At 40.0% G+C, this 27,697-nt stretch overlaps 1 protein-coding gene across 4 annotated transcripts in view; it reads left to right on the top strand.

Moving 5' to 3' along the window:
* Window positions 1-25,283, top strand: part of LOC121854539 — a 57,043-nt gene extending 31,760 nt beyond the window's left edge. For 2 of the 4 annotated variants that reach the window (XR_006086568.1, XM_042349212.1), the window contains exons 1-4: window positions 9,141-9,590; window positions 9,860-9,979; window positions 21,618-24,176; window positions 24,964-25,283. Coding sequence is in view for 1 of the 4 variants with exons in the window: in XM_042349212.1 (XP_042205146.1) it covers window positions 23,313-24,170 (858 nt within the window). In the remaining 3 variants the exon portion in view is untranslated. Of the gene's footprint in view, window positions 1-9,140; window positions 9,591-9,859; window positions 9,980-21,617; window positions 24,177-24,963 lie in introns of those variants that run through there. The other 2 variants (XR_006086569.1, XR_006086570.1) reach the window with 2 other exon arrangements.
* The last annotated feature ends 2,414 nt before the right edge of the window (window positions 25,284-27,697 follow it).

The following is a 27,697-nucleotide window of genomic DNA, read 5'->3' as shown; positions in this document are numbered from 1 at the left end:
GAGGGAGGGGGGCCATCGTGGTGTTATTTAGGCAAGTTTGGTGCTGAGTTACACAAAGACAGGAAGCTGCCTTGCTCGCGTCCTTCACTGAACACAAGTTTTTACTTTTCTTTGGTAACCGGAAAACTAAGAAAAATTATTTTAACATTTTATGACATATTTTTACTTAATTATACTTTGTATTTTAATCTTTTGTTATAATATTAATTCATGACATAGTTATATTATTTTTTTTAATGTAATATGTCTTTACCTGAGAGTAATTGACAGTGAGGTGGATGACTGGAATCAGGTAGTTCCAAATATTATCTCAATAACTGGCAGTAAAATATCGATAGATGTGTAACTTTTGATTACCTCAGGGGGCAGCGACTCTCTGTCCTGTTAGATAAGAGACTGCTTGGAACTCCTACGTATGAGTATATTGTAATACCCGATTCCTACTTTGTAATAATAAATTGGAAGAGCACCCGGGACAGACGCCAGCAAGTAATCACGTGTAACAACAATAATAATGATGATGATGATGATGATGATGATGATGATGACGCTCTAATTAAAATCCGTACTCTTCCCAATATTAACAAAAATTCCACAGTATAAAGTGCTAACTCGGGCATAAATTATCTCCCATTAATTAATACGAAATATCGATACTTACATGAACTTCCGAAGAAAGTCTATCACACACACACACAGTAAACTCACTCACCTAGAGGTCTGGTGACTCAAGACCAAGAGAGGCAACAACAACAACACGGCTCAAGATGTATATATTAAAACTCTCACCCTTCAGTGTATACCTTATCTGCGTTGGCTGCTTTATTTGTTATTTGTATTACGCACTTATCTCCGCTCCCTGAAGGTGTGTGTGTGTGTGTTTGTGTGTGTGTGTGACCTCTGATACCAAGTATACACCATGTTGGAATCACTCGTTCACAGCCTTAACAACTGTCTTAAGTCCAATAACCTGGAGAGGTGGTCCAGGTGTGTGGGCGGCACGCTAACAGTAAGGTGGGCGGCACAACAACAGTGAGGTGGGCGGCACAACAACAGTAAGGTGGGCGGCACAACAGTAGGTGGGCGGCACACCAACAGTAAGGTGGGCGGCACAACAACAGTAAGGTGGACGGCACACTAACAGTAAGGTGGGCGGCACAACAACAGTAAGGTGGGCGGCACACTAACAGTAAGGTGGGTGGCACACTAACAGTAAGGTGGGCGGCACAACAACAGTAAAGTGGGCGGCACACTAACAGTGGGTGGTGGCACAACAACAGTAAAGATTGGGCGGCACACTAACAGTAAGGTGGGTGGCACAACAACAGTAAGTGACGGCACACTAACGGTAGAGTGGGCGGCACAACAACAGTAGGTGGGCGGCACAACAACAGTAAGGTGGGCGGCACAACAACAGTGAGGTGGGCGGCACAACAACAGTAAGGTGGGCGGCACAACAACAGTAAAGTGGGCGGCACAACAACAGTAGGTGGGCGGCACAACAACAGTAAGGTGGGCGGCACAACACCAGTAAGGTAGGCGGCAAACAACAGTAAGGTGGGCGGCACAAGCAATTGGGCGGCACACTAACAGTAGGTGGGCGGCACAACAACAGTGAGGTGGGCGGCACAACAACAGTAAGGTGGGCGGCACAACAACAGTAAGGTGGGCGGCACAACAACAGTGAGGTGGGCGGCACAACAACAGTAAAGATGGGCGGCACAACAACAGTAAGGTGGGCGGCACAGCAACAGTAAGATGGGCGGCACAGCAACAGTAAGATGGGCGGCACAACACCAGTAAGATGGACGGCACAACAACAGTAAGGTGGGCGGCACAACAACAGTAAGATGGGCGGCACAGCAACAGTAAGGTGGGCGGCACAGCAACAGTAAGATGGGCGGCACAACAACAGTAAGATGGGCGGCACAGCAACAGTAAAGTGGGCGGCACAACACCAGTAAGGTGGGCGGCACAGCAACAGTAAGATGGGCGGCACAGCAACAGTAGATGGGCGGCACAACAGTAAGGTGGGCGGCACAACACCAGTAAGATGGACGGCACAACAACAGAAAGATGGGCGGCACAACAACAGTAAGATGGGCGGCACAGCAACAGTAAGGTGGGCGGCACAGCAACAGTAAGGTGGGCGGCACAACAACAGTAAGATGGGCGGCACAGCAACAGTAAGGTGGGCGGCACGACACCAGTAAGATGGACGGCACAACAACAGTAAGTTGGACGGCACAACAACAGTAAGGTGGGCGGTACAACAACAGTAAGGTGGGCGGCACACACCAGTAAGATGGGCGGCACTAACAGTAAGGTGGGCGGCAACAACAATAAAGTGGGCGGCACAACAACAGTAAAGGTGGGCGGTACAACAACAGTAAGGTGGGCGGCACAACAACAGTAAGGTGGGCGGCACAGCAACAGTAAAGATGGGCGGCACACCTGGTTTCCCTTTGTCCGCTAAAGATCAGGTACGCTGATGAGCTGACTTGACTGACTCAGCTTTTTGCCCTTACTGAGTTATTTCTGTAGGCTAAAAGTGACGATAGATTATGCCGAGTGTGACGATAGATAATACTGAAGTGAGACGATAGATAATACTGAAGTGTGACGATAGATAGATAATACAGAATGTTATCTTGGTTCATGACTGGAGGTTACGTCTGTTATCTTGGTTCATGACTCAATGCTACGTCTGTTATCTTGGTTCATGACTGGAGTTACGTCTGTTATCTTGGTTCATGACTGAGGTTACGTCTGTTATCTTGGTTCATGACTGGAGGTTACGTCTGTTATCTTGGTTCATGACTGGAGGTTACGTCTGTTATCTTGGTTCATGACTGGAGGTTACGTCTGTATCTTGGTTCATGACTGGAGTTACGTCTGTTATCTTGGTTCATGACTGAGGTTACGTCTGTTATCTTGGTTCATGACTCGAGGTTACGTCTGTTATCTTGGTTCATGACTGGAGGTTACGTCTGTTATCTTGGTTCATGACTGAATACGTCTGTTATCTTGGTTCATGACTGGAGGTTACGTCTGTTATCTTGGTTCATGACTGGAGGTTACGTCTGTTATCTTGGTTGCTGGAGGTTACGTCTGTTATCTTGGTTCATGACTGGAGGTTACGTCTGTTATCTTGGTTCATGACTCGAGGTTACGTGTGCATGACTGTGGCTTCTGGTACCTGGGCCGTCATTCACTTACCTTTGTCATGTAATTACCTCATGACTGAACACAAAGAATATTATTTATGTTGAAGTTTGTTGTTCATGAACTGATTTAGTGAATATTGAAGTACTTATATACGTATTATAGTAATTCTTCATGAAATATATGTAATATGTCATTAATTATATATCATATCCTTCATTATATCAAATCTTTCGTTATAGTTATATATTTCATAGTTTTTTTCCTCCGTTTAGTAATATATACAGTCTACGTGAGTTGCTTTGTGAGGAGGAACAAGTTTTTGTCAAGAACTCTGCAACACTTTTGGTCGGCTTGTGTTTCCAGCTCTGAGAGATTTGTTCTTAATGTATACAAAGAGAGTGAGTGTGTGTGTGAGTGAGTGTGTGTGTGTGTGTAATAATAATAATTAACGGTTTATTGAAAAAGTTCTGCAGCCCGAAGGCTGAAAATATACATTGGACATAAATGACTTATTACATACATTGGTGGTTTAACAAAAGCCTTCATTAGAGAAAGGTGAAGGAACATACAGTGAACATACAGATTAATGTAGGTGTTGAACAGCAAACACGTAGTGTAGTAACTCCCTCCCAGATGGTGTTAGGAGGGACCTCACGTGGTGTAGTAGTTCCCTCACAGATGGTGTTATGAGGGGCCTCACGTGGTGTAGTAATTCCCTCACAGATGGTGTTATGAGGGGCCTCACGTGGTGTAGTAATTCCCTCACAGATGGTGTTATGCAGGGGCCTCACGTGGTGTAGTAATTCCCTCACAGATGGTGTTATGAGGGGCCTCGTGGTGTAGTAATTCCCTCACAGATGGTGTTATGAGGGGCCTCACGTGGTGTAGTAATTCCCTCACAGATGGTGTTATGAGGGGCCTCACGTGGTGTAGTAATTCCCTCACAGATGGTGTTATGAGGGGGCCTCACGTGGTGTAGTAATTCCCTCACAGATGGTGTTATGAGGGCCTCACGTGGTGTAGTAATTCCCTCACAGATGGTGTTATGCAGGGGCCTCACGTGGTGTAGTAATTCCCTCACAGATGGTGTTATGAGGGGCCTCGTGGTGTAGTAATTCCCTCACAGATGGTGTTATGAGGGGCCTCACGTGGTGTAGTAATTCCCTCACAGATGGTGTTATGAGGGGCTCTCGTGGTGTAATTCCCTCACAGATGGTGTTATGAGGGGCCTCACGTGGTGTAGTAGTTCCTCACAGATGGTGTTATGAGGGGCCTCACGTGGTGTAGTAGTTCCTCACAGACGGTGTTTTATGGTGAGGTGTGGTCCCAGGCCTTCCTATTGTGTGTGTGTGTGTGTGTGTGTGTGTGTGTGTGTGTGTGTGTGTGTGTGTGTGTGTGTGTGTGTGTGTGTGTGTGTGTGTATGAGTGTGTATGAGTGTGTACGTGTGTGTGTGTGTGTGTGTGCTACAGCAGCTTAAGGAAGGCATTACCATAATTTAGCAGTAATATGTAGGTGCTCACCAGCAAGCCACAACACCAGAAACGGAATGAGAATGGATGGGCTAGAGTCATTGTTCTAAATATTTTAAAGTTGTCTGCTGTAAGGAGCCAGAACACAGTGAGACATGTTTACTAACTTCTAAAAAGACTAAAATGATGCCAGATATTTATTTAGCATCTTTAAGTTATATTTTGATAGATAAAAATAGAATATAATTGATGCAGAAAGAAGTGCCTGGCATATGGCCTCCAGTGGGCCGCTGCCGCAAATCAAAATAAATTTCTTAAAATTTGAACTTAAAGCAACAGTGCCAATATATCCCCCCCCCCCTCCGGGCCCTAGAGTGTTGCTGATAACAGTGTAGATCTTCAGCGTTCCTTAGTAAGCTTCTTGTTCCTTCAGAAGAGGATGACAAGGTTAATCCCGGGCATTAAGGACCTTGAGTATAGAGACAAATTTAGAAAACTGAATTTTGTATTATTTGGAGTGACAGACGTAGAGTAGGGGGGGGGGGGTGATCAAAGTGTATTAATGGAAGATGGGGTTGAATAAAGGTGATATAACGAGGGTACTTCTTTTTTTTTACGGGGATTAGCCCACCTGGACACAGGTCACTGACCCACATCGGGGCCTGGGGGGCGAAAATGTAATAATAATAATAATAATAATAATAATAATAATAATAATAATAATAATAATAATAATAATAATAATAATAATAATAATAATAATAATAATTCATAAATAAATAAAATTTATGATAAAAAACCAACATTGAACACGAAGCGATGGTTTTAAATTAGACAAATTTATATTTCAGTTCATAAAAGATAAACATTGTGCTGGAAATAATGTTGTGGGTGAGTGGAACAAATTAACCAAACACTAACATTAACTAGAACTCGTTGAGAAGCTTCAAACATAGGATGTACAGATATATTAGTGATGGTGGTTGGGTGTAGACAGGTCTGCCTAGTATGAACCAATTGACTCGCTGCTGCAATTTCCTTCATTCTTATGCCGAAACAAAAACACTTAGTTTGGGTAGGCTGCAGGTGGCTCAGTACACAGGCTGGATAAGAAGAATAGCACTGACGTCACATTTTGTTTACATTGTGTACTGGAGATACTGGAGATAAAATTATCGGTCCAGCTGCCAACTCAGTGGATGGAACAGTTTCTACCACCTAATGACTTTAATTGTCCCGCATATGATAAAAAAAAAATCCTTTAAATTTGAATCACAGTGTTGAGAAACCTTACCACGCACCGCCATGTTTTATTGATATAGCGTACTGCTGGTGTATGTTGGCTGCATAACAAACTGGCCAGGTTTTAGGTTAATGCGTCACTTCTCATCTTATACAAAGTGGTAATAGTAATCTTATTTAGTTTTTGTATCTGTACGTGATTCCATGACTTCAGATCCCACTTCAACATCGTGTCTGGCAGGCCCCTGTGATACATTCCACAACATTTAACTAATTATTTGTATTTTAAGAACAGAAGAGAAGAAAAACCAAACACAATAAAACTTCTCTGGGTTGGTTCCTAGATTAAAAAAATAAACAATTTAGCGATCTATTACGAGGTGTAGTTCCAACATTGTATCGTGGGAGTGTCTGCTTACCAAGAGTTGTTTGCAAACACACTGACGTTACCGTGGTTTTCCGTGTAGAGTTGTGTGTTGCGTTGTCCACATGTGAAAATAGACCTGTTGTTCTGGGCTTTCTTATAAATTTATATAACGTAGCATCTGGTAGCCATATTTGTTTATTTTTGAGCAAAAGTTAACCCTTGTGTATGGGGTCTCCTCTGAGCTGAATAAAGTCGTCTACTAATAAGACAATGCATATTCAGCTGCACAATAATAACCTCCTCTTACTTTCTTTTTACGGTGGCGAAGGCTAGACCAGAAGCGTTATATAATCTGGTAAAAACTATCATGTTGTTAGTGGTAAAGGTTAAAGTGGCCGGATGATCAGTAGAGATGATCACTGGTGAAGGTGAGGGTTAAAGCGCTCGCTTGACCACCGCGTAGGTCAGTGTTACCAGACAGGCGCTCACCCTTCTCTCACTGACGTGCCAATTATTTTTTTTTATCTTTTATACTCACACACACACACACACACACACGGACCACACAGTTTATGTTCTACTTGTCAGTCACATGATATATCTCCCATTATTTTTTGACAGTTTTTATATGATGGTCGAACTAACATATCATATTTTTACAAAGCAATATAAGAATATTTAAATGTGGGCTTTACTGAATTAAAACTTAAAACCACGTTCATTTTATTTCCATCAAAACACAATTTAGATGGAACTGCGACACAACACAGATTAGGACGGTACACCATACACAAGGAACTGCGCGAAAAAACACCAAAAATACCATTAAATAACAGCAACAACAAGGATAAAGGGATACACTCTTGTTAACTATACCACAACAGCTAGCCAACCAAACCATTACACACCAACACCACAACAAGTGTCTGGTAATGTAGTAGACCAGTGTAATGTGTTCATCTGTGTGTTCAGTGTTCCGCTTCAGCCGAGTACAGTACCTGCACCTGGGTAGTGTGTGGTATAAGGTAATGGTGACCTTATACTTCGGGTGGGATATTAGGGCTAGTCACGTGTTAATTCATGCCTATTCTTCTGGTATTTTTCAGAACCCTAGGCTGATAACATACCCCAGGCTGACAACATACCCCAGGCTGACAACATACCCCAGGCTGACAACATACCAGGCTGATAACATACCCAGGCTGATAACATACCCTAGGCTAACACCATATCCCTGACTGACAACATACTCAAGCTGACAATGTACCATAGGCTGACAACATACCCCTGGCTGTACCCCATACTGACAACATACCATAGACTGACAACACACCCCAAGTTGACAACCGAGTAAAAATAAATAACATTGGGCAAACTATAAAATACTTAACAAGTATAAAGCCACAGAAATATAGTAAATGTTGCCTGATAAAAGTCGAATACATTGTTTATTCATCAGAGGGACACAACCAGTAGTTACTTTACACACCAACACCCACTCAAGTGTGTCGCGTCGTCTCTCGTGTGTTGACCAATATACACCAAGCATCTAAATGTTCTTACTAGCTGTGTGAATGTTAGTTATGACTGCTTCACTTATTTCCTGTCACCACATCAAAAATTAGCAGAAAATTTAAGATTATGACCTGATTTTTTTTTTTGGGGGGGATTACTTCACCTGCACACCTTTAGGTCAACTAGGGTCAACTGGGGTCACATTACCTGTATTATAACTTGTGTTTGAGGTTTTTGTTGTAGTATATTTTTTTATCATAGAAATAATAATAGCAATGATGATAATAATAACAATAATAATAATCTTCCATTGCCTTTCAGGAAAAACTTACATTTACACAACGATGCAGTCAACAAATAAAACTCTGTATTTATCAGTTTACAGAATTTTTCCTATTATGACTTGTAGGATAAGGTGTGAGTTGATCTGTATTCTACCTCCATTCATCCCTTACATAGACACAGCTCGCCTATAAGTCTCAAGATAGGTAAATGTGGTGTTGACTGAGGCATATAACTCCTTCCCGACCACACTGTGCTATAATGAGATGCCTAACCTAACCTAACCTAACCCATGCTATATGATGAGCTTATAATTTATTCATTACAAACTTTAATTGACATCTGTAGAAAAATTCAAAAGTCATTTAGCCGTTGCTTATAATTACGTTAAGAATGATTAAACACAATTAAACTGAATCGTAACCAACTTAATGAAAATTAACCTGGCCACACAGGTGAAATTACCTGGTGTCTGTCTCTGCCACCCGAGCCACACCTTGGGCTGAGTGTTGCATAACGTGGTTGTTTTACTTATACATACAAAGTTATTAAGTCAAATCATCACACAAGTTCACAATGACTCGGTGTATACATAGTGGGTTCAGGTGTAGATAGTGGGTTCAGGTGTAGATAGTGGGTTCAGGTATACAGAGTGGGTTCAGGTATACATAGTGGGTTCAGGTATACATAGTGAGTTCAGGTATACATAGTGGGTTCAGGTATACATAGATGGTACAGGCGGTATACAGTAAGTCAAGGACAGTCTAATTAACACCTGACACACTAGTACAGGTGAGGCTTCAAAACAATTAACAATACCACTCACGATCAAACGAGGTTGTTACGCCACTTTACATTAGAAGATTGAGTTAATTTGTCATCCCTTCTCATCTATACAAACACTGGCCACCATTGTCTCATAAACTCATGTGTGTAAAATTGTCTTAGTTTTCGCTACTTGATGAAAGAGTAAAGCAGAATAGAAGCAGTGTGTGTGTGTGTGTGTGTGTGTGTGTGTGTGTGTGTGTGTGTGTGTGTGTGTGTGTGTGTGTGTGTGTGTGTGTGTGTGTGTGTGTGTGTGTGTGTGTGTGTGTGTGTGTGTGTGTGTGTGTCTGCAACACTTCTGCAACAGCCAGAATATATAAGCAGCCTCCTGGAACAGTCTGAAACCTTTATGGTGGGAACAGGTCCAGGTAACTTTCATACAGTGTTGACGACCATCTCACTACGGACATTAGGGAAGTAATATACTACGACCCTGACAGTGATCAGAGTCTCACAGGAGCACTCCTCTCAACCAGATAAACCGGACCACCTGGACTCTCTGGTGGCTCTTAAAACTCACTGGCGTCTCACTAAGCTCATTGGTGGCTCACAAGACTCACCTGTGGCTCACAAGACTCACCGATGGCTCATAAGACTCACCTGTGGCTCACAAGACTCGGCATCTTCATTGTCACTGTTCAAGTTTGGTGGTGATTTGTAGGACTAGTCAACACTGTGGCAGAGTTCCGTGGAGCGAGGCGGTAACGTGGAGCAGGTAATGGTAAGCTATATCTCGCCTTAATACCAATCAAATGGCCTCAAGATTGTCTGGACAAGTGACTAGGGCGGGGAGGAGGAGGGGGAGGGGGGGGCCTTTAACACGCTAGTAAAAAGAGAATATAAACTTTATTTTCACCAAGTTTTTTTTTCCACTGTTTTAGGGGATAGAAAGCGATTTTGCACCGTTAGGTTTGAAGGTGCGTTATATATTGTTTTAACATTGTGGATATATAATATACTGCTGTACTTATTCACGCTTGTTTTATGCAGGTTCCTGGAGGCCTCGTCAGGGAGTGAGCAGCACCACTCGTGTTGCTGTTCGTTACAACTAGATTTTTTCCTTCCCTGCGTTGAATGTATAATGAAGGGAAACACTCATATGACCTTCAGGTAAGTTTGGTTATTATGTTCTTTTTCTTTCTCGAATAAAAAAAAACATTTAGATTATATTGATCAAAAATAATATGCCTACATACTGTATATATAGAGCAAAAAATAGTTATGTATGTATCTGCATATTTATTTGAATTATTATTATTAGTAGTAGTAGTAATAGTAGTAGTAGTAGTAGTAGTAGTAGTAGTAGTAGTAGTAGTAGCAGCATCTCTATAACTGATACAGCAGACATACTAAAATATATCGAGTCTTAAACAACATTAATAGCCAAAGACTTTAACAACCGGGGGTCTTTTAAACACCCCCAGAAGGTTTTAAGCACCCTAGTGGTATCTCAAACACCCCGTAGGTATTCTTAACACCCCCCAGAGGTATTCTTATCACCCCAGAGGTATTCTTAACACCCCCAGAGGTATTATTAACACCCCAGAGGTATTTTAACACCCCAAAGGCATTAACACCCCCAGAGGTATTCTTAACACCCCAGAGATATTTTAACACCCCAGAGGTATTCTTAACATCCCAGAGATATTTTAACACCCCAGAGGTATTCTTAACACCCCCGGAGGTATTTTTAACACCCCCGGAGGTATTCTTGACACTTCAGGGGTATTTTAAGCTTCCGGGTGCATATTTAAAACACTTTTATGATGTAATGTTTCCTAATTCTCCCAACACACGAGTACAGTTACCAGATCGTGACTCGTGGTAGGCGGGGACATGACACAGTGAGGTGGTGGTGGGCTGGGGAGGCGCTGGGCTCTCTACAACACTAGTCTGTTTAGTATTAGTATTATTATTATTATTATTATTATTATTATTATTATTATTATTATTATTATTATTGTTGTCGTTGTTGTTGTTTTTGTTATTGTTGTTGCTTTTATTACTATTATCATTATTACCATTGTGTATTATTGTTATTTATTATTATTGTTGTTATATTATTATTATTTGTAGTAGTAGTAGTAGTATTTATATTATTTTTATTATTATTATGAGCACAACTACCATATTACAAGCAGTAAAATTGACAATAACCAGATGAAGGCAGAAAATGTGTGTGTGTGTGTGTGTGTGTGTGTGTGTGTGTGTGTGTGTGTGTTAATATAAAAATAACGTATTTTTTATTTAAATACAGTTAACACTTTTTGTTATATAAAACATTCAATTTGTATTAATCTGTTTACATTCCGTCTCAAGTAATGTTCAAATTGTTGTAAGTAAAGTTGTTTCTTATTTACTAGACAGCGATAAACCTTTACCATAGTAACCGATAAGAGCTATAGAGGACACTGACGTTGTTTACTATGCTCGCCCTCTACCATGTACTCCTTATGTGAGAGTCAAACATCATATAACATCGAGTACATTACTTCCTATAGATGGCTGGACGTACAGTATAATCCGTCAACTCTCAATAACAGCTTCAGCCGAGTGGGCCACGACACCTCACTACCACACTACTACTACTACTACTACTACTGCTACTACTACTACTGCTACTACTACTACTACTAGTTTGTACAGACTCCAACCTCTCCTTATACCCATACTTCTCTACTACTACTACTACTACTACTACTACTACTGGCGTTTTAATGGTTCTTATCAGCGGTTGAAATGTGATTCAATGCTACTTGTGAAAATTATATGTCTTTCTGTCTTCATAAAAATTATTGGCATCTATCCTATACACCTGAATATTTTTACACGTCTAACTAAAGGATTTCAACAAACACACACACACACACACACACACACACACACACACACACACACACACTTACTTAGAGCAGTTATATGACCCCATAGTTCACGTGTGCGATCTTCACTTTATATCACATTGGTGTACTTCACATTTGTTGGGGAGGTGTGTGTGTGTGTGTGTGTGTGTGTGTGTGTGTGTGTGTGTGTGTGTGTGTGTGTGTGTGTGTGTGTGTGTGTGTGTGTGTGTGTGTGTGTGTGTGTCCTTTGATGCCTCTCCTCATAACAACATTCGCTTATCACGTCTGTCATTGTATAGTTTAAATAAAATCTATATTCCTTTATTTGGTTGTTATCGTTACTATGTCTGTCTGTCTGTTTTCTTCATAAATCGCCGTCAATTATTTTATGCAGTATGTGTGTCAGTGTGCTGGAAACTTGACCTCAAATCTCCTTACTGTGTTTGATTCATTGTATAATTTCTCTTTTAAAAATATTCAAGGTCTTGTTTTGATGTGTAGCGAGTAATAATAATGTTACTCTCTCTCTCGTCGCAGTGTTGTATCACCAACAAATTCTGGCGACAAAAGTGTTGTTGTGTGAACTGATGATAAACATCGGCCTATAGTGTACACATACTGGACCACCTCTGCACCAAATTATTAATATCTATATTTAAATTCAATTTCATATTGTATGTTACATTTCCTTGGCCAGCAGTTTTATTTTGAAATTTTAATAAAAGTTTAATGATGTTAAAACTCCTCAAAAGGCTTTGTTAACTTTAATATTACTTCATTATACTCGTCATGTCCTTGTTAACTTAACCTGGACCGTGTTCACACTCGCTATGTTTTATAAACTCCTGACAGTCTACATATAATATAGGTATTTATTTACTAGTATTTAAATAGTTTGTATCACATATATATGTAAGCGATTTTGGGTATCTTAGTGCTGTACACGACATTATATATAATGTATTAACGCGACGCCAATCAATATATATATATATATATATATATATATATATATATATATATATATATATTATTGTGTGTGCCAATTGAGATAAATATATTATATGTTACAGTAGATTAACTATTCGCTACATGATAAAATAAGAAACATACCTTGTTAAAAGCACGTTGATCGAGAAGAAGCACTGATATTCATATATTTATTGGCAATTGATATGCCCGATTTTCTAAAATTTTCAATTAACGTTTTAATACCATGGAAAAAAAAAGAATTGTATCACAGCGTCAAGTGACGTACAGTAACAACGAAACTAGAAGCAACACTAAACAGATGGCTGGCTTTCCAGACTCAATGTTGTGACACCAGGAAAGAGGTTGTCGTACTGTACTACTTTTAGGTGCATACAATATATATAGTTTGATATACTTTATTATAGTTAGATGCTTCATGTATACTTTCCATCCACTCTGCTTATAAGTATTTGTTGTATTATAGTATATATTTAATGTAATTTGAGGTAGATAACTATACATGTAAAGCAGGAAGACTGACCTCATACGCCCGCCAACCAAGTTTTCCAGCTGGTTGCGTTGGGTTTCCATTTGATTCGCCTGTGAATCTGTGACTCTGTGAGCTGCTTGTGTATGGAGAACACACGCAAATTAGGAATAGAATATAATTCATGTTTCAAAATAATTTCAGATATAACTGAGAGGTATTCTGCGTTTATACACAGTTGCTTGTAAACGAAGTGAGAGCAGTGTATAAATCTTTAATTTCCGTAGCACCCTCAGTAGGGTAATGTTTCAGAAAATTTAATTCCGAGGTTGCATATAGTGAAGCTTATATATATATATATATATATATATATATATATATATATATATATATATATATATATATATATATATATATATATATATATATATATATATATATATATATATATATATATATATATATATATATATATATATATATATATATATATATATATGTGTGTGTGTGTGTGTGTGTGTGAACGACAAGAAATGTACGTAATTAATATAATGTAAATACAAATAAACCACTTGAGTAGTGAAACAAACAAACAAACGACGCTTATGTACTCGTGTATTCATTTGAAAATGAGAACACACTGCAGTGCTGAGGACGGGGCCAGGTGTGGGTAGTTCTTAAATTTTGTAGTAATTACCAGGTAGACCGGTGACCGCGGCGGGAGTGCAATACCTCCACACTAGTTGTACATTCATGTAACAATACAGGCTTGGCTAGTACGACTATCAAGGAAAGCTGCTATTTGTCAGGTGTCAGTGCCACAGTCAAGATCAAAGTGCTATAAACCTGAAAATGAACCAATTTCGTAATAACTTCTGCAGGTCCGTGCTTCATGCCTGCAGTAGTCCTGTACTGCTGGGGTAGTGGAGGCAAACTAAGCTCTCACAAGTTATGTTTGTTGTTGCAGCCAAGGTGTGTGTGGGTGCGAGGGAATAGGGACGAACATTACCTGCACTGTTTATGTACATCGTTTATATACCTGCACCATTTATACCACTCACCTCTCTCTCTCTCTCTCTCTCTCTCTCTCTCTCTCTCTCTCTCTCTCTCTCTCTCTCTCTCTCTTTCTCTCTCTTGCTTCGAGGTTACCTGTGGAAATTAAGGCAAGGAAAATGACACGGACAGGTAGGGAGTGATGAAGGGAGGAAGGAATGAATGGGGACTAAACGTAAATATGTGAAAAAGAAAATTGGAAGAATAAAGAAAATGAGAGAACAAAGGTTGGTGAGAGAGAGAGAGAGAGAGAGAGAGAGAGAGAGAGAGAGAGAGAGAGAGAAGAACAATAAGGCGAAGGGAAGAGATGAACTTATTGTGGTGATTATGCATGGCAGTCGGAAGACCCTAGAGAAATGGCAGACATAAGACCCCAGAAAAACAGGCAGACATAAGACCCGAGAGAAATGGGAGACATAAGACCCCAGAGAAATGGCAGACATAAGACCCCAGAGAAATGGCAGGCAGACATAAGACCCCCAGAAAAATGCAGACATAAGACCCCAGAAAATGGCAGACATAAGACCCCAGAGAAATGGGAGACATAAGACCCAGAGGAAAATAGCAGCATAAGACCCCAGAAAAATGGCAGACATGAGCCCCAGAAATAGGAGACATAAGACCCCAGAAATGAACTATAAGACCCCAGAAAAATGGCGGGGCCATAAGGCTAGAGAAATGGGAGACATATAAGACCACGAAAGCGGCGAACCCATACGACCCCAGAGAAATGGCAGACATAAGACCCCAGAGAAATGGCAGACATAAGACCCCAGAGAAATGGCAGACAGTATGTATAGCTCCCCTGTAACATAGACTATGAAGGAATAAGTCTGGCTGGGATTTCAGAGAAGGTGTCGAGTTACCACAGAGATTCTTTTTTTTTTTACAAGGATAGAGGAAAGGCACTGAGAGCAGGAGCTGTGGGGAGGTTGAAGAAAGGAAGCAAGTCGAGGTGTGGATCAAGTGTCTTTGTTGAGTGAAAAGCTTCTGGTGAAAGGAGAGAGAATGAATTTTCCCTTTGGCTTTTATGGATTTGGAAAAAAGAAAAATGTAATAAATAGAATTGACAGGAAAAGCGACATGTGAGATTATTGAAAATGGGAAATAGGAAAATTGTTAAGCCCCATTTATAGTTTATATTAGGTGATGATTAGTTTACTCAGAGAAGAAATGGTTCATAGTGTAATTAAGACTTTGATAAAAGTAATGGAAGTGGATGTAAAGATGGTCATTAGTCCTATGGTTAATATAAACGGGATGTGAGTCGATCGCTGTTTGCAGATGGTACGGTTCTACTGATCAATAAAAAAAAATTTGCTTAGGAATGTTAATTAACGATTTTGTAGTAAGATTGAATACAAGGCGAAAAGTAAACTACATGGAAATAAAGAAAAGAGACAAGGAAGAATGAAAATTGTCTTGACTTAAAGCAGGAGGAAGAAAGTGTTAAGTTATGGTTATCTAAGAATAGATGTGTCAGCTAATGTTAAAATAAGTGACGACTTGAATCAGGATTTAGAAGTAGGAAAGATGATAATATATTCGCTTAAATGATACTAGTATACGAGTGTGAAGAGAAGAAGAGTAAATAAAGAGATGTATATGAAAGCAGCATGTGAGGCGAATAGAAAACAGAATAACAGGCGTAGAAAGAGAATAAAATGAACACGAGGGAAGAGTCAGAGAGAGAGAGAGAGAGAAATTAACCAACTTTGCTTCGTTAAGGGAATGGTAACGAATGATTGACAAAAAGACAATATGATACAGAGATGGATGGCAGGAGGGAGAGGGGAAGACCAAGAAAGACGTGAAAAAGTGATAGAATGATGAAAGTAAAGGCAGAAATAATGTGTCAATAAGCATTAAACATGGCATCAAGATTAGTGTTGTGTGATGATACGAACGCGTTGCTGTTGATGAGTGAGGGAAGGTTAGGAAACGAGAGGAATCTGTATGTCTGGACAATGAATCACCCACCTCCCCCACCCCAGTCTCAACCCCTACATGATCCTACCTAGGCATGTAGAGGAGAAAAATACATCTCTACTAGAAAATACACGTGTAGTCCCTGATAATGGAATAGGGTTCAGACTCGTTAAGAAATTTGGAACCATCTCCCCATACAATATCTGATATAATAGCTGTTTTGTACACACACACACACACACACACACACACACACACACACACACACACTCACACAAGAGAGCGAGCAGAGTATAAACCATATTAAATGACCAGTCAACCTCATATAATGTGTTACGGAAATGTTATATAAAATAGGAGGATTTAATCTAGATGAAAGTGTGTAATATCCAGGACTAGGCTTCATTTACCCCCATCCCCAGCCCAGCCCAGGTAACATATAGGGGTCGTGTGGCTATTTAGTCTAGAGAAGAGGACCTTAGATCCAGGCAGGTGAGGGTGCAAGGGGAAAGTGTTTTTGTGGAGTCGATGTGGTGTAAAATTAAACTGATGGTAACAGACAGACTAGTTAATGGGTGTACAGCATATAATATACAGATCACCGAATTGTTGTTGGTCGCTGGAGTAAGGTGGCCACTAGAAATTGGTCTCCTCCGCACGAGAACGTCAGGACTATGGAGAGCTGTTGTGGATTCTTCCCAGCGTTCAGTGACAGTCAGTGATGATGAGTCTTGATGGGTGTCGACCAATAATAATGCAGGTATATGGTTTCAACCTTAGGCCGACGAGCTACCAAAACTATTGGATGGAAATTGTATACGTTAGAGATACTAGTGACCTTTGACCCTGAACGGTGACAGATGTTGACCTTTTCTTAAGTACAGTAACTACTTATGAACAGGACAGAATATCAGCTGTGAAAGTTACGTAAATATCGGGCGGACTGACTAACAAAGAAACAAACTCAACAAACGGAACCGTCCAGATCTTCTTCGCTAAAGATTGAACCAACAATTCACAGACGTTTTGGGGGGATTCTCGGTGGCGGCTAAAATAATGTGGGTGGTGACCTACGGTGATCACTGGGAGCAGATGGTCGCTAGGTAAAGTATTCATTACAATTAACTGTCGCTATGGTAAAATGGTCGATATAGGATTTCGCCAGTAATAAAACTGGCCGGCCAGCCGTGAAATTCCCCAAAAAAACGCTGAAAACTGTGGAGCTGTGGATTGTGAAGCACGAGCGTCCACCATGTGATGAGGAGGGGAGCAGACTATCTTTTATCTTCACCCCCTCCCCGCCTACCCCCACCCCCTCCCCTCACACTTTTTTCTTGTTTCCTGTGAAAAAAAACTCGTGTTTTCTTCATAAAGGCTTATGCAGAAAATTTGTTATTATAAAATAAACAACATTTAACATATATTTTCGTAATTATCATCATCATCATTACCATCATTACAATAATATGACAAGGAAGCAGTTGGTATTGTTTAAGGCTTTAAGGTGTACAGCGGGCGACTGTAAAAATATACTGTACTGCATATATTCCTGATATACGCCGGTGATTCTGGCCATGTTTAAGCTATGTTCTTTGTGTAGAAGCTGTCTGCACTTTGATCACAGCCTTTGTGGTTGTTATGCATCCAAAAATAAAACTTAAATACGAGACATAAAAGTGGAGGAACATCAAGAATGTGTCAGCGTGAACCAGTGACGATCGCTTGTTTGTGTGTGTGTGAACTGGGAGGAGAGTTTTTTTTTACTTTGAAATATTAATACCAGTCAACATTTCACACGCAGATAATATTTATTTTTTATTTAAAATTACTTCAAATTATCAGTAAATTAGAACACTACGGGAAGTAATTATAATGTTGAACAGACGCATCACAGCCGGCCTAGTTAGATCAGGTGCTGTCTCCTTCACTCATGTCAGCGGCAGCGTGTGTGAAATTACCACTGTTGTTTATTTTTATTTTAGTGGCTAATATAGAAAATTACTATTATATATTTATCTTCACGGCCATCAGTATCTTCACGGCAGGATCTCGAGCGTTTATCTTTGCATAAATAATGTTATCCCCCGCCGCCTGCCGCTGTTATAATCTCAGTCAGATGGCAGCTGGTAAGAGGAACGGCAAACTCGTCCAGCCAGTCACAATCATACACATCTTCCATTTAAATTTGAACGACTCGAATTATGTGGTTATGTTAAATTTTTGCCTCGGATTAGCAGCTGTATTCGAATCAGTGAAGGTGAAATATGCAAAATATGTGTAAATTGTGGAAGATACTAAATATCGCCCCATTGCCCTCACTTCATCCCTCTCTAAGATTTTAGAAACTATCTTAAACTTTCATTTTCTCCGTCACCTTCAACGCCTTTCTCTTTTGTCGGATCACCAGTAAGGCTTTCGCCAGGCGAGATCTACTGGTGATCTGCTCTCCTACTGCATCCATCTTTGGTCATCCTCTCTTAAGGATTATGGGGAAACTTTCATCGTGGCCCTCGACATCTCCAAAGCATTTGACAGGGTATGACACAAGTCTTTGCTTTCTGAACTTCCCTCTTATGGTTTCTCTCCCCGACTTTGTTCTCTAATTTCTAGCTTTCTTAAGAACCGATCCATGGCAGTTGTTGTCGAGGGATCTATCTCTCGCTCTTTCTCTACCAATAGTGGTGTCCCACAGGGATCTTTTCTTTCTTCTACTCTCTTTATCAATGATTAACTTCACACTACGACTAATTCTACCAATTCTTACGCTAATGATTCTACTCTTCACTCTTCACTCTTCACATCACACCCCTCCCCTAATTCTCAAACTAGATCTGTTTCTAGAGCTGATATCATTTCATCTATCAATGCGGATTCAGTGCCGGATTTAGACCTGTGGAGGCCCATGGGCAGCCTCTTTGTGGAGGCCCCCCCCATTATAACTACTCAAGAGGGTGGGGTGGCGAGTGAAGCGAGCCTAAACATCTGGGAGTTCCGGGGGTGCTGTAAGCCCCCCGGGAAAATTTTGAAATTTGAACACTTCTTTGGAGAATTTTGAAGCCATAAGCAGTTATATTGAGGAAATTAGAACATTGAGAATTTTTTAATTAGCTGTACATTTATTGATAGTGTACAAATTCCCAACACACACACACACACACACACACAAAAGTGAGACATGACTGGAGTCATTCATGTGGTTTCAAGTCGACCAGCCCTGATATAGCTACTACCGCACAGGTCAAAAATTTTCAAGAGACTTCACAGAAAAAAATATATTATTAGTTATTACAGAGAGATGATTCTTTGCATTATTAATCAGATAAACTTCTACTCAAATAAAGGTTCTGTCCAAGAATGCATGTATAGGCTTCTTTAAGTCCAAGGTCAGATAGATTCAGAATAAGTATTAACTCAACTATAAAAAAAATTGAAGTTTTGCATCCAATAGTAAAACATTTGCAAGACATGTTATAGGAAATGACAACTGACAAGATCATTCATCACTAGCAGCGACGACTTCACTCAACAAGCACACATGACAATTCTCTCTCATTTTACATCTGCAAGACATGTTTATGACTACTCGTGGGAAGTTCACAAATCATGGGCGACGCAAGTCTCCTCTTTAATCGACAGACACATGACAACCGATGTGCAGATGCTACACGACCCAACCCCTCTGACCGACTGTCAACAAACACAGCGCCCTGATGGCATTCGTAATGAAAGTGATAATGAAAAACATATATATATTTTTTTTTTAATCTCAATTTCGTTATTCCATGTAGTTCATGTTTGTGGAATTCTAAATATATTATTAGCAACACAAACAATAGCATTCATTAAAAATATACTGTTCATAGGAAAACCAGGTATTCATGAATTTCAAGGAGTAGCTAGCCTAATTTCTATCACGCTTCTTGCTGAACATAGTTTTACGTGATGGAATAGATAAACATGAATTTTAAAGAATGAAAATAAAAATAATCCAAATGAATAAACAAATAAATAGAATATTGTAATATGTGGTGGCCCCAGATTGTGGAGGCCCCTGGGCAGCTACCCACTTTGCCCACTCCTGAATCCGGCCCTGATCATACAGTATATCTTTATATGTAGAGTACATAGTGTTAAGTAAAAGTAAAAGTAAGACGATGTGTTTTGAGTACCCAACCGCCACCTGCAATCAGTACAGTATGTTTCTTGTGAACTTACGGGATAGTAATTCATAACTTAAGTCATATCTTTTTGATCTGTGAACATCAGAGAATCTGATGAGAGTATTGAAATTGCTGTAAGTTTTGTATTGTAGAAAGTAATTAGTCTTCTGAAATGTAAACTGTTTACTTCTTAAAGCTGGGATGTAACAGAAAAATCTCAGTATCTCCTTGAGAAGCTCCGCCCACAATGCACTGCCATTCTGAGTACTTGACATCAGTTTAATTCTTGCCTTTGAAAGCTCAGACACTGATTAGTTTAAAAGGTTAATCTTAGAAAATTAATATAGGCTCATAGCCTGGTTTTCATAAGCCAATGTGTACAGTAAAGGAGTCTGATGAATATATCTGTGAAAGTTTTGACACAGGAGTTGGGAGAGGCAGTGTGAACTCACTCTGTCCTGATTCTCAAGCCCCGACTCCTCTGTGTGACATTCCACAAACATATATTGATTAAAAATGAACTACATGGAATAACGAAATTGAGATATAAAAAAACCAAATAAACTATTTTTTTCATTATCACTTCCATTACGAATGCCATCAGGGCGCTGTGTTTGTTGACAGTCGGTCGGAGGAGGTTGGGTCGTGTAGTATCTGCACATCTGTTGTCATGTGTCTGTTGATTAAAGAGGAGACTTGCGTCGCCCATGATTCGTGAACTTCCCACAAGTAGACATAAACATGTCTTGCAGATGTACAATGAGAGAGAGAGAATTGTCATGTGTGCTTGTTGAGTGAAGTCGTCGCCACTCAGTGATGAATGATTTAGGCAGTTGTCATTTCCTAGAACATGTCTTGCAAATGTACAGTGAGAGTGCGAGTGAGAGAGAGTCGATTGATGCTTGTGCTTGAGTGTGGGTGGGTGTGCTCTTAGAATATACGTTCACATATATAATTGTACTTTAAGATACTACAGTTCGATTGGCTGCAAGTAAGTTGAGCTATTTTTATGTATTTTGAGTACATTAACTGTGTCAATGACGGTTTCTGTTAGTTCCACGATCAGTATATACAGTATAACACAGCTTTTGGGGTGGGACTGGGGGAAGTCAGAGGGAGAGGTCATAATCTTACCCCAAATTCCAAATTTTAAAAACATGCTGGCGTCCAAATGTTCAGGGAGTTAAGTAATCAATTAATCTCTCCATAAAGTAGCAAAAAGCAAGCGGCCAATTTGTGTTACGTTTTTAATTATAACGAAAAATTAGGTGTCCGTCTTTGTTGACAGAAAATTATTGTTGCAGAAATGAGTGGAATGGACAGACACAAAGGTGTACGACACTTCGAAAGTGGTGCTGCATAGAGAAAGACATCTAAAGTACGTGCTGAGAGAGAAGCTAAAGAATTTACAAAAACACTTCGACTGACTGAATTCTTCACTCGTCCATCAGCTTCAGAACATCTGGTCAGTGCTTCTGCAAGCTCATCTTCAAGGCAGCCAGAAGAAGTACCTGCATGTGATGCATCAGCTTCCTCTTTATATGGCAGCTCTAGCCTATCTACAGGGGGAAATGACCAGACTGCCGAGGAGATTGAAATTGAATCAAAGCATGTGCCTCCTGAAGTGCAAATGGCAACTACACAAAATTATGACATTGTTATTTGACAAAACAATTTATTGATTATTGGGCTGCGAACGGTTCTGAGAGTCTCCACCACAGTGATGCGAAATTTTTGGATGCAAAATCAGCAGTACAAAAAGATGCAAACAATGTCAGTCGCAAATGCACACCAGCCATGTTTGAGCGAAGGAATCGAAATAGGGAAGTTGTAAAGCGTTCTTGGCTTTGTTTCTCCCCCGCAAATGGGCGGGTCTACTGCTTCTTTTGCAAGCTAATGGGTGTTTCAAGATCTCAATTCACATCTGATGGGTTCTGCGACTGGAAGCATGCTAATAGGCTTGTTGTCCATGAGCAATCAAAGGACCACATTCAAGCAGTTTTGTCAGCAGCAAGTCGTGCAAAGGGAGCTGGAGGTATAGATTCTAAACTAACTACGCGTGTGGGTCAAATTGAGCAGTATTGGTGGAGTCTTGTAAAGCGATTGATCAGCGTGCTTAAATTTATATGTGAAAGAGGGCTAGCTCTTCGTGGAGATGATGAAATAATTGGATCTCCTCATACTGGAAATTACTTGGGATTACAAGAGCTTTTGGCCGAGTATGATGATTTCCTCAGGCAACACATCCAGAATCATGCTAATCGTGGCACTGGTCATACAAACTATTTGTCTTCAACCATCTGTGAAGAAATTGTCAGACTAATGGGCAATGAAGTACTGAACGAAATTATCTCACGTATAAAGCTCTCAAAATATTACTCAATTTCTGTAGATTCCACCCCTGATGAAGGCCATATTGATGAACTAACTCTGATAATCAGATACATGGAGCATGACACACCTGTTGAGAGATTTGTAAAATTCTTGCCAAATCAAGGACACAAGGCTCATGAACTGTTTGAAGGTTTGATGAAGTTTCTTGCAGACAATGACATTGGCATTCAAAATTGTCGTGGGCAATCTTATGATAATGCAACATCTATGAGTGGGAGGTACAATGGTATGCAAGCCAAAGTTGTAGCTGAAAATCATCATGCAATTTGGATACCCTGTGCTGGTCATTCATTAAACTTGGTTGGAAAAGCTGCAGCTGAATGTTGTGAAGAAGCTATCTTATTTTTTTTCTTGAGGCAATTTATGTGTTCTTCACAGCTCCTACACATCGTTATGCAATTCTTAGTGATTTATTGAAAACTGTAGCGTCTGGCCCGGTATCTGTGCCAAAGAGGATTTCCACAACATGATGGTCCTGTCGAGCAGTTGCAGTTAAAGCAGTTGTCCAAGGTTATCTCCCAAACCGTGAAGCACTTGCTAAAATAGCTAGAGATGAAAATGAGACGAGCAAAACATGTTATGAAGCCAATGGTCTCCATGATAAGATGTGCAAGTTAGAGACTGCTATTTATGCTGTGTTTTGGCATGACATTCTTGGCAGAGTTGATGCAGCAAGCCATGCATTGCAAGATCCTAAACTCGATTTGAACACAGCAGTAGCAATGCTGAAGTCCTTGGAATGTTTTGTACGAGAAAAAAGAGATTGCTTCCATGTTTATGAGAAGAAGGGAAGGGAAATGTCAGAAACTGGGGATTATTCACAGACACGCAAGCGTCAACGTAATGTACGACTCAATCCATTGGATTATGGGCGATCAGAAGAAGCAGCCCTCTCACAGTCAGAAAAATTTCGGGTTCAGAATTTCCTTCCAGCAATTGATCAGTTCCTGAGTTCACTGAATCAACGGTTAAAGGCCTATGAGGAAACCTGTTTACTTTTCGGGTTCTTGTTAAAACTGGAGTCAATGAATTGTAACGAAATTGAAGCAGCTGCAGCAAAATTGGTTGCTGAGTACAAAAATGATTTAGATCAAACACTTGGAGTTGAACTTGTGCAGTTTACAGCATTCTTCACTCAATTTCTTGAAGACGAAGATGATGAGAAAGGGAGGGCACATTACCTTTTCAAGCTGTTGATAGACAAGAAAGTTGTAGATACATTTCCAAATGTTGAAATAATGCTACGGATGTACTTGCTGCTCTTGGTCACAAATTGTTCTGGTGAACGTTCTTTCAGTAAAATGAAGTTTATTAAAAACAGACTTCGTACTACAATGTGTCATGATAGGCTCAGCCACCTGGCTTTGATGAGTATCGAATATGACATCCTCAGAGAGATTGACTTCGAAAAGTTGATCAAAAACTTTGCAGCGGCCTGGTCACGTAAGGTGCCTGGTCTGTAAATAAAGGTAATGTTTATTTTCTATTTTGCAATTGATCAATGTTTGTGTTCAATATATCCATTATCCATGGTCGATGGCAGTTATTTTTATTAAAATTCTTGTTTTTTCCAACATGTTCATACTTTTGTTATAATTTTATCAAATTCATTAAATTGTTTATTTGTTTTACTATTGGATGCAAAACTTCAATTTTATTTATAGTTGAGTTAATACTTATTCTGAATCTATCTGACCTTGGACTTAAAGAAGCCTATACATGCATTCTTGGACAGAACCATTATTTGAGTAGAAGTTTATCTGATTAATAATGCAAAGAATCATCTCTCTGTAATAACTAATAATATATTCTTTTCTGTGAAGTCTCTTGAAAATTTTTGACGTGTGGTAGTAGCTATATCATGGCTGGTCGACTTGAAACCACATGAATGACTCCTGTCATGTCTCACTTTTGTGTGTGTGTGTGTGTGTTGGGAATTTATACACTATCAATAAAATTACAGTTAATTAAAAAATTCTCAATGTTCTAATTTCCTCAATATAACTGCATATGGCTTCAAAATTCTCCAAAGAAGTGTTCAAATTTCAAAATTTTCTCGGGGGGCTTACAGCGCCCCCCGGAACTCCCAGATATTTAGGCTCGCTTCACTCGCCACCCCACCCTCTTGAGTAGTTATAATGAGGGGGGGCCTCCACAAAGAGGCTGCCCATGGGCCTCCACAGGTCTAAATCCCGCACTGTATATGATGCTTTCGACATATACTCAATACATCTTGAATGCTCTATCTCACTGTAGGTATATGTAAGGGCTGTAACGAGCTGCCCTGGACCTTCCCCCTGAGAGCTGACGCCTGAGAGTTTTGGAGGCGAGCTAGACTGCTTCACTCGGGCCTCGCACTGGTGAGGGGCGGATCACTGCGTTCCCAGAACACTCTACAGTGCTGGTTAGAAGGAAGATTCATCTACGGCCGTAGGAAATAACTGTACTTTGTTTTATTGATTATGCTTTGTTTTAGTAATTGTGTTTGACTCCAGTGCTGTTTATTTAATGTTGGTGAGATTGGTGACAGAGTTAAAATTTTTGTGAATATTTCTTAGTAAAGAGATATCCTCTCTTCCGGTTGTTTATTACCCCTTGGAAAACCATTGTGCTTGACTTTCCTTTGATAAGATCCTGATTAGGTTGGCAAGGGATTTATATCCTACAGGTCAGGCTACTCATACACGTTATCTCTTAAATTTAAATTCACTTTGTAAGAGAGATTTCAGGATGTTTAAGAGAAATTAGATGACACCTATCGCTAGAGAAAACACGTCTCTCTCTAGGGGTAACTCATCAGCTTCACACATGATTTGTGAACGGTGGAGCATAATATGAATAATTAAGTGTTGAACATACTAGCTGTGCTCTTGTGACCATGACTCACCGACTGCTGTGCGTCGGAGCTGCTTCCCCAATTCTCTTGGTGTTGTCTGGTATTTATTTGCATTACTTATGTGGCTGACCTGTATTCGACTCCACAGACAAGTTATTCTTGTTATGATTGTTAGGTATAATGTTTAGGATGTCTAATAGGAATTTAAGTTACTAATCAGTTTTGCCTTGTAATGTTCGTGTGAGAGTTTTCCTTGTAAATATATTGGTTTGTTGTAAGTGTATTTTTCAATCTGGGTTTTCTCCTTCAAAATTAAACAACAATTGACCTATTGAAGCCTGTCGAGAGCACTTTTAATAATAAGAGCATTAACGTGATTTATTTATACGGATCAGTATTCTCTCAACCTGACTTAGATCGCCAATTAGTGGGGGCCTGACCTTGGAGGTATCATGTAAACATTTAATTACATTTAAGCATTTAATTTACAGCCATGGGAGATTTTGTTCTTAGTGAATTTGTGGAGGATCCTTCAGGAGAACGATTAAAAAACAGTTTAATTAAGAAAGATGACTGGATTACATTGGCAAAGACATATAAAATAGAATTCAAAGCTTCAGTGACTAAGAGTGTGATTAAGAAGTCGGTCAATTGTTGATTAACTGAGAATTATATTTTACCTGATTGTGCTTTGGAATTATGTGTTGAGAATACCTCTGAGTTGATAACATTAAATAAATTAGAAATGGAAAATGCAAAAAAAAAACCACAAAGACAACATAAATATCAAATGTTACATAAGGTTGTCTAGTCCTACTGCGCAGGTGAGTACTCCCCAGCCAGAGGTCTCTGATTTAACTAAATATACAAAAATGGTGTCATTTGATGAACTCGATCCAGAATTATTTTCTTGCAGTTTGAGAAGGTAGCACAATCACTTAGTTTTCCTCAGACTCATTGGACAATTTTAGCTCAAACATCTTATGTACAGTAGGTAAAGCCCGCACTACTATGTGTCACTTACTGAAGATCAAGTTAAAGATTATAATGGCACCACGAAGAAGGCAATATTACAGAACTATGATCTTGTACCAGAAATGTGTTGGCAAAAGTTTAGGAACCTTAGAAAAAATTATTTTCAGTCTTATTCTGAATTTGCAAGTAAGAAGGAAAAATTGTTTAATCGTTGGTTGACAGCTGCTGATGTCCAGGATTTTGATAAATTGTAGGAGTTGATGTTGATTGAAGAATTTAAACGACAAATTCCTAATCCTGTTGGATTGTATTTAGATGAAAAAGATATATCTGCATTGTCAAAGTCAGCCACATTAGCAGAGAATTTTGCTCTTACTCATGAAACCTATGATTTCAGATTTGCAAACAAACCAGACACCACCAATAGGAAGTGTGCACGACCACAGGATTCCTGAGTCGGGGTTGGTAAGTCGTCTCGGTCTGACGACTCCCTGAAGTCCTATTCTACATCTGGAAATCCTGAGTTTCAGGTCTACTTTGCTGTCACTCGGAATCGAGTATGATGATCATCCAGCTATGACTAAAGAGGCCGATATTGGACCGGCAAAGTCGTTCACAGATGTTGCACATGGCTCCAACCAGTGCTGGGGGGGGCGGCGGTAGCGTCTTTCCGGCGCTGGCGCTTGTCTGCCTCGGTTTGCAGTTGGGCTAATTCGAAAGTATTGACACCTTCTCGTGCGGTGTTCCTCCAAGCGTTACGGTGTGGAGTGATCGTCTTCCAGGTGAGGGGGTCGATTTGGCACTTTTTCAGGTTTGTCTTACGATTATCCTTATACTTTTTCAGTTGCCGGCCAGTGTTATGTTTACTATTTGTTAAATGACGGTGCTCCTACAGTTGGTGTCAGCGAGAATACCGGCATTTGTTCTCTTGTCTTCCCAGTGAACTCGGAGGATAGAACATAGACTACGTTGGTGAAAGCTTTCAAGTGCATTGAGGTGCATCCAGTATGTAACCCATGTCTCACTGCCATATAGCATGGTGGGGAGAACCACTGCTCGATATGAGTGCAACTTTGTAGATAATTTCAGCTCCCTACAGCTGAAGACACAGGTACGGAGTCTGCCAATGGCTTGAGATGCGCATCTGATCCGATGTTGAATCTCTTCATCGATGTCCGC

This window comes from Homarus americanus, unplaced genomic scaffold (assembly GCF_018991925.1).
Source record: "Homarus americanus isolate GMGI-L3 unplaced genomic scaffold, GMGI_Hamer_2.0 scaffold42750, whole genome shotgun sequence".
Lineage (NCBI taxonomy): Eukaryota > Metazoa > Arthropoda > Malacostraca > Decapoda > Nephropidae > Homarus > Homarus americanus.
Note: the sequence above shows the minus strand (reverse complement) of the source record. Positions and strands in the feature narration are given on the sequence as shown.